Source organism: Antedon bifida, chromosome 11, assembly GCF_963402885.1.
Source record: "Antedon bifida chromosome 11, ecAntBifi1.1, whole genome shotgun sequence".
Lineage (NCBI taxonomy): Eukaryota > Metazoa > Echinodermata > Crinoidea > Comatulida > Antedonidae > Antedon > Antedon bifida.
The window spans coordinates 257,487-266,532 of record NC_136236.1 but is presented as its reverse complement, the minus strand read 5'-3'; the positions used below and the strand labels follow the sequence as shown (position 1 = coordinate 266,532).

The 9,046-nt window shown below is 34.4% G+C and overlaps 1 protein-coding gene across 5 annotated transcripts in view; it reads left to right on the top strand.

Annotated features, from left to right (window-relative positions):
• The first annotated feature begins 523 nt into the window (after positions 1-523).
• The window catches only part of LOC144855906 (filamin-C-like), a 46,112-nt gene continuing 37,589 nt past the window's right edge, over positions 524-9,046 (top strand). For 2 of the 5 annotated variants that reach the window (XM_078713858.1, XM_078713861.1), the window contains exon 1: positions 3,353-4,153. In XM_078713858.1, the coding sequence (XP_078569984.1) occupies positions 3,775-4,153 (379 nt within the window). In that variant the 5' untranslated portion in view covers positions 3,353-3,774. Of the gene's footprint in view, positions 539-1,915; positions 2,019-3,352; positions 4,154-9,046 lie in introns of those variants that run through there. The other 3 variants (XM_078713860.1, XM_078713859.1, XM_078713862.1) reach the window with 3 other exon arrangements.

Sequence of the window (9,046 nt, the reverse complement as noted above, 5' to 3'; positions counted from 1 at the left end):
CTCTATTATTTCACTGTCTCTGAATAGTACGTTCATTAAAAAAACTTTTCTCCGGCCGGCCGACCAACACATTTTTTTAAATCGAAAGAAATACTCGTGATTAATAAACGCGATATGGTAGCTAATTCATTCCAAGCCGTTGCTTAGTAACTACACGCGTACATTGTGCGTCGGGAGAGGAACAAGTTGCGCCAACTTAAGTAACGCACGCAATTTAAGCACGCGATATTCTACTTATTTATTATGTTGTTTATTTTAAAATTATTTATTTTATAGTATGTGAATTATAAATATCGCAATTATTATTATCGGATCCGAAGTCGGAAAGGGAGGTTAAAAGTAGGGTTGGTGTTTAGACGTTCTCAGCCGCAATTTAATCGCCGATCACCTTACATCAATATAACCTTTAACCTCTATATGCACTTAAGCAGTTCTGCCTGCTGTGGGATAACCCACAGTTTGTGTTTGTGTAAAACCGATGCATTCCGTGTAGACTGCTTGACAAGCCGCGTAGGTAGACAATCCTGCAGCAATTCAGGTAACTTTATTTTTTTTAAATATCAATAGATTCAAAATTTATCGTAATTTGTATGTGTATTGATAGGTAACTATGTACCAACTATGTGTAAGCATATTATGCATATTATTATGTGTGAACAGGTCTCTAGACTCTAGACAGGTATTTAGACAGATATACAATACATTATTTTGAATGAATGCGTGTTGACGCAATACTTTACGCGCACGCACCGGTACTCGCGAAAACAGTTTGAAGGCGTACGTCTTTACAGCGTTAACATTACGGTATTTTTTAACTTAAAGCTATATGCTCTTAATGTTTCTATCATTCCCATAACAATGCGAATTTTTACATTCTCAAATCCCGACAACTTGCATTTTAAACATTGGGAAACGCGAAGATCGAAATGGTACCTTTATCATAATTAATTCGATGTTGATTATGCAATCCCTGCATTGTTTTGTATATATATTTTGTATATAAATATTTTCTTTAATTCCAAAGCTTTTATTTATTTATATGAATCGTTTTTGACTCGACGACGATTAAGACAACAAAACCGCGACACACCTCATCACTAGACTATAACTCGATTACTTCCGGTCATATTTCCTAAATTAAACGTGTACAAATAATATTGTCTCGTTGTCTATTATGCTAATTTACATGAACTTTATAATGAACAAAATAATAATTTTTCGAATAATAATAATAAATTGTTTGACGGGAAACGGTTAATAATTTGTCAATAAGCTCATTAGGCCCACTGATTGGAATGGTAATAATGGTTTTTGGGAAATAGTTTGGTTCGATCAATTAGTGGATGTACAAAGTTAAAACCTACAAACATCCGACGACCAGACAGTATGTTGCAATGTGATCGAAATCATCTTCACGTTCATAACCCAATGTTGACAATGTTCAAGGTAATGTGACTATATTCATTATTTTGTTGTTGGCGGGGGGTAATGTTTGCCAAAATATCGTATTGGGTAACGCTACAACGTCTCTCACTGTCTACCGTTAAATTCCAAGCAAACTCAATTTTCCATTTTAATGAAGGTAAAAAAAGAGTGAAACAACATTTTTGTGGAGTTGTTTTGTCTACAAATTGAAAACTAGTTACGTATGTCGCATTCTTCCGAACTTACGTCGTCATCCTCAAATAAAATCGTTGATATGGACAATTGAAAGTTATCAATCTTTATTTTTATTTAAGCTGACAGAATTATGTTTCCCTCTACACGAAATATTTCGTTAACTTAATTTATTAGTTCATATCTTTCAACTGTCATACACCTTGATTGGAGAGACACAACGATATTATATTGACATGTCGCGTCTGAGATGATCAGTTGTAATCAAAATCGGTCTGCCGCCCTCTATAATTAAGAACAGCTCCAAATAATCACACATGGAAAATTAAGCAATTTCTCACTGATGAGCATTCATTATCTGCCGGTGATCGTCTGCCTAAAATGGATGCTTGGTAACAAAGGTGAGTTAGTCTGAAATTGCATTCAAAAGTATTATTTTTTATAAGTTATTTAACCTAATGATTTAAAAAATATTGTACAGTGGCTAGAAATAGTGTAGGCGTATGCAATACCGACATACCTGGAAGATTAGGGCGGACTTTAGAATTTCATTTACTTTAAAGTTAAAAATGTTTGACATGATAAACATATGATTTAAATTGTCGAATTAAAATGAATTGATGTTGACTTGATTTTATAAATCTGACGCTATCAATATTATTGCAAAACGTTTGATGTGCATTTTGTGTTGTGCATGATGAACTAGGCTTTGTCTTCGTCATTATCGCAGTGTGTTAGATTTCTGCCCATAAACGGACATGAATCGGTAAACACGAACTTTTAATTAGTTACGTTAATTATCAAAAAATAATAATTTATAACTCAAGAAGTGTTTTAATATCTAATTAGTAGGCCTACACAGATTAAGTACGTCCGGTACAAAACACTGTTGTCATGCTATAGTGAGGTCACGCGAAACACATATTTTAACGCGGGCGCGTTTTGTTACGCGCAATGCACTTGCACCGGATTTCCGGGCGCATATATGCACGCGTACGCAAGTAAACAAACTTCTCTTCATATGCCATGTGCGTTTGCTGTTTTATCGTGCGTGTTTTACCACGGTAATTATATTCATGTTTTATGTTTTTTCCTTAAAATTTTAAGTTAAAAACTATATTCGCGCAAAATAGAGGAATATTTAATGTTAATTTAAAGAACTCTTTGTTGTTTTTTTTTTGCGATTTTGTGGACTGTATGACATACCTGTGTTATTAATACATTGCAATGTGTACAACAACATATTATTGCGTTATGTTTGTGGAATGTCACCTATGTTCATCGATTTAATCGTTATATTACAAAAACCATCCCCTAATTGAAAGTTATATTGTTTTTGAGTTTCGTAATATAAGAAATTCTGAAACTATATAAGAAATATATGAAAGTTTTAAGAGTGATAAGCACTGTGGTGACTTACAAGATGAGAATGAACGACGATGTATGACCATATTTGGAACTTGTCACTGGCAATGTCCCAGCTCACGCATCTGTACGAAAGCCGAGCGCTCAAACAAATTAAAAACTAATGGGACAACCCTTGTTGGGTCGACCAATCATCAAACTGATTCATAACAGACAAGATGTATGGTTTAATATTACGATGTAGTCTGCTGTCATTATACATTTAATTAAAAAGGTGAAGATAGTCAAATGACATCATATGCTATTAATAAAACATCTCGTAGTTGGATTCTTTAAAGGCCATACGACTCCAATCCAACATCTGGCACATTCGATGATTCGGTAACTCATTCGACAGATCGCACGTTTGACTTCAAACAATTTTTTTCTCGAGTGAAGTGACATAAAATGTTTTTCCCTACCTAGATAACTTTTACCCTTTTAAAATTTTCTTCACAGTTGGTGAAAGCATCGCAAAGTGTAAAGTTACGCGATTCCAATTTACATCCACAGTTTCGACATTACCGGAAGTTTAGTAGATATTTTCTTTCCAGTCTCGCCAGCATCCCAGGTAGAACGCCGGTTTAAGACCAATTCCCGACCGACGTGAGTAATATTAAAAAGTCTAGAAATAAGTATATAAAGACAAGTAAATAAACTGCCTCCCACTACTTGCGGTTCGCATTTGTTTACATCGTATTTAAATACACTACTTCCGTTCAACCGAGTGAGGGCCGCAATATAAAAGCCAGAATGAGTTCTAACGGTGAACCATACGAGTATTGTGATTACCAAGACGAGATAGTCGAACAGAAACGTGAATTGGAAGAGGACGAAGAAATGCCTCTTGCGGAGAAAGATCTGGCTGATGATGCCCCTTGGAAGAAAATCCAACAGAATACGTTTACAAGATGGTGCAATGAGCATTTGAAAGTCGCAAATAAGCATATAGGATCGTTAGACACCGATTTATGCGATGGCCTACGGTTGATATCGCTGGTTGAGGTACTGTCGCAGAAGCGAGTTGGCCGCTTCAACAAACGCCCCACATTTCGCACCATGAAGCTAGAGAATGTCACGGTTGTCATGTCATTTTTGGAATTGAAGGAAAACATCAAAATTGTAAATATTGGTAAGTGAAAACTATTTTATGTTATTGTGAATTTCTATAAATTTGTTGCTTCGTGAAAAAATTACCATAAATGTAGTTAGTCACACACACTTGTTGATTTACGGTAATCCGTTCCGGTAGCTAGGCGGCCTTTTAAACTTTCACCGGACTGGGCCTAAGTAGTCACTTGGTCTCCAGGTCAGTCTCTCTCATAAATCGACTACTTTGTTTACATTTAATAATTAAGAAGTAGATTATTACCAGACTAATGTCACGCCTAGCTAGGGTCTTTATGGGCCTCACCTTTCTTTTGGCATTGATGTTTTGGAGGAACTTTAGGAGCCTAGCTAGACTACATACCATCATCTGCTGTCACTGCCAAAAACCTAGCATGTTGTATAGGAGGAAGTGGGAGGGACCCAAGACATGGTGCGGTCTTCCAGCTCTTGAACAACTTCTTCTTTCTGGGGTGGGGATACTGCTATACTATATTATATTGACATATTATTATTTACTCCCTCTATGGCCGACTTAATAACTTAAAATTAATTAATATAAACTTAAAAGAATTAGTTTAATAAATTTTTTTTAAATACTGTATATAAGCACGTTTCTCATTAACATTTTTTTTAGCACGATGTTGTGAAAATCTATATTGTTGCTACAGTATATAAAGACTAACCATTGGCATTATTATTATGCAAATTTGCGACCAAAACCAAGCTACTTATAGCATACCACCACTCCTTAGACATAATCTTTTTTCACTTGCTTAGAATTCTTTTTTTTTTTACAATAAAAGTATGCGGACCCCCCACAAGGAAATTTTACAGCTTATGGTTGAACACATTGTTGCTCGCATTCGGGGAAACATTTAAAAGTCATGCCACCCCGCGCTTCTTATTATTAGATGGGTTTGGAAAGGAGCAAAATCAACTCTTTTTTCTCAGTGCAAGTTAAGGTTATAATATGGTATTGGTAGCAGACGTACATTCCTTTGAAAATGATGTTAAGTTGATTATTGAATTGAACACTGTAAATGGTTGAATGATAACCCTGCTGTTAAGTAGAATTCTAGCAAATTACTGAAGGCTAAGAATCTAGGATTGTTGTTCACATAACCAGCTTGGTGTCTCACAGCCTAAACAGGCGTGTCTACTCACAGAATGAATGTAATATAGTAGAATAGTTGTTTTTTAATCTTTAAATGTATTTTGAACTGTATATTGATAAATAATTCTATGTAGTTAAGTTCTTCGGGGGGGGGGGGGGGGGGCGCAGACATATCATGTTATGATGACTCTGTTGCTTTTGGGGTCCGACATGATGTCGCGTAAATAAATGAAATGAAATGAAGAATCGCTATTAAGGGGACACCTTCGGTATCCAACAGTTGGCCATGTAATAGTGCTCGCAATATATGCCCCATTCATTGTAAACATGGGATTCAATATCAAAGATACTTTGACCTTTCTCAATTAATGATGACATTGGAACATTTTGGTGTTTGTATTCTGTGGTACATTTGCCTACCAGATGGTTAACACCATAAGCCTTGTAACCATGGCAATAACCACAATAAAACACTTCTTTCTGTTGAGTATTAAATGTTGATAGGATAGGCCTTCAAGCGATTTTTTTCATCATAATATTTTAATGTTTATGATTAATACCAAGTAGTTTTTCTAATTATGTGTCGTGCCATTCTGTAATTTACCTTAAAAATTAGGAAATTTATATTTTTTCTGGTCAGTAGGTACAACATACGCTTCAAATCATTCTCCTTAGCTCAGTCTACACTATCAAACTAGTTTGACCAAAAAAAAGTGTGATGTGACCAAATATGTTAGTAATATGCCCAAATATGGCAGTGATATGGCATCATCGTGTTCCTGTATGGGAACATCACATTTTGTTTATCACTTAAAGTTTGATAGTGTAGACAGAGCTTTATAGATTCTCATAGGGTGTGTACTGTTTGGTGAAAATTGATTCTACAATACATTGCATGTATACATTGTTTATTACCCTATTCTAATACAGCAGCCTTTTTACCATTATTATTCCTACTGTATGTTAATAGTTTTTTGGGATCAATATTTTAAAATAGCACTTGAAGGCGTCGGGTGGCATTGTATTTTGTAAAACGTAGGAATATGGTATTTTAGAAAAATCAATAGATTTGTAAAGATGTTGTAGTAGGTGATTATAAAAGCATATACAGTATAATAAGACCAACATACAGTAGTAGATGCCGCATATAATTATGAAATTGTTTCGAGCGGTAGTATGTTTGTTTAGCGTTTAACTTTTAGAATAGTACTGTACATTCACCCACCACTGGCCATGATAATATTGTATTATTCTGCTTGGCTTGTATCAGGGTTTCCCCCAAGCAATTCAAGGCCCTTGCTTTATAATGATCATTGCAAGTCGCTCAAGTGGATAATTGGTAAATGGGCGTACAGTCTAGTAGATCAAGTGCATTGCTATAGACAACAAGCTGTTGTTTTATCTCATAGAAGCTCTTATATTGGAGTAATTGAATAACATCATTATTTGCTTATGATCTAACTTAGATTTTGTTGTTGATCATCAATCCTCGCAAATAATTATACGGACTCTCATGGTTAAATTTCGTGTAGTCTTTCATCAATGTTTTTTACCTTCAATCAATCAAATTTTAGTCTCGCTAAACAATTTCTGTTACGAAACAAATAGCCTTACTTGCGATATGAAAGCATAACTCCATAGATCTGAACATAGCCTAAATATTAGAAAATTCAGATTAGGTGACGTCGTCGTGATAATTTAACCTGGTTGATCTCACTTCAAATGAGTCATGCTGTCCAGTGCCTAGAGAAACCCACAGGTATTCAAGCCATAAATTATCACCTCATAAGCTGTGTTACCTCACAGAGTGAGTGGGTGTATAAGAATGCAACAACCAATGAATGGAAGCAAACCAATATCCACCTGTTGTCTGAACAGGTATGACTGAATGAAAGAAATGACATCAAGCCTGTATGCAGTAGCCTACAGCGTATTGTACTACTGTAGGCCTAGTATAGCATATTGTACTATGTACTGTAGGCCTATAGCATATTGTACTACTGTAGGCCTACAGTACTACTAGACAGTGATTTGGCTTAATAATATACGCACACAGGGCATTTCATAGCTACCGTACTATAACACTTTAGAGTTAAAATCGGCAAAAATGAAAATGCCCGCTAGAAACAATACTTTTTCTACAAACTTTGTGGCAAGTCCTCTTGAATTGTATAAGCATATTTAGGCCTACAGCACTACCAGACAGTGGTTGGACTTATATACACACATATGGCGTGTCATAGCTACCGTACTATAACACTTTAGAGTTAGAATTGGCAAAAATTAAAATGCCCGCTAGAAACAATACTTTTACTACAAACTTGAAGCAAGTCTTCTATTGTATTCAGTAAGCATATTCAGTGGATTTTCCCTAAAAATTTCACCATGAAAATTCATCCATACTTTGTTCCTCTACAAAAATAAAACCAAACTTAAGTAGGTACTGTTATCCTAATCCTACAGTAGCAGAAACTTTAGAAAGATAATCATGGATTAGTAAAAAGAAACTTTAAGCCTATAGGATTAAAGACAAATGGAATGAAAGTCTCTTAAAACGTTATCACACATTATCAGCAATAAACCTTTTGTTTTTACAATATTTCCTCATAAATATCTGTACAGTATTTGGGTTATTGAATTTCATGAAATATAATCCAGCTATTGGTACTGAACTTGAAATTTGAAGTTGATATATAAGAATTGACTTGTTTGGGTAAAAACAGCTACATTTTGCACACTACATGTGGCATTCTATTTTGGGTAAAACCTGCTACATTTTGCACCCTACATGTGGCATTCTATTTTTAGGAAAACGCATACTTTAGGCTTGTTTTTATTTGATGATATTCTGTCTTGTAGTAGTAAATTGTTTCCTTTCCTGTTTTAGAAGAAAGTTAAAGGAATTTTAGGAATTGATGATTGTTGTCACTAAAAAGCCAAAAAGTATTCTTTTAAACAAATCACATTTAGGTTCTATGACCTGTAATTGCTTCTAGCTACTCAAGTACTATTCCATTATCAAAGGTATGTTGATAGTATTAACAGTTAATTTCCCATACAGCACTTAATATTTATAAACACATTCTATGTCAAAGCTGATAGCATTGTTCTGGATTACAACTTGCTATTAGTTATTCGACTTAAATCAAGCTAAGCCCATCTAAAGTGAATTCTGAACCTCGTCCTCATTAATTCCCCACTGTTTGATGCTATTAGGTCTGACCTTAAATTAATAAAATTATCACTTTGGTATCCACCCTAAAGAATTATAATGTTATATAAGTTACCACCTGAACTGGAACATTCTGTATAGAATAGAAAAAAAGATTATCTCACTAGATAACGAAGATAGCTGTTGATTTTGATCTGATTTGTAGATTTGGATTGTATAATTTTATTTCTTTTCAATTTATCTCCGGTCTTTGATAATTGGAATATTAAAAATGTATACTTGGTAGTTGTTAGAAATGTCAACTTAACCACGCTGATCTTAATTGGCTTTCTATAGATATTAATTATTAATTTTTTCCTGTTATTTGCCCGACTGTATTAATTATGTAAAAGCTTCCTTTCATAATGAACTTTAAGTTAATTACTGTAAACTTGTCATAGTTTACAAAATTAATTTTCAATTTGCCAATTGCCATCTTGTTTGTTATTGACTAGTTTATTTACGTAAAGAATGGTACTGTTTGTGAATAAGTTCAGGTTTGTGAATAAGTTCAAGTATGTGAATAAGTTCAGGTTTCATTTAATATGAATAAGTTCAGGTTTATGAATAAGTTCACGTTATCAATAAGA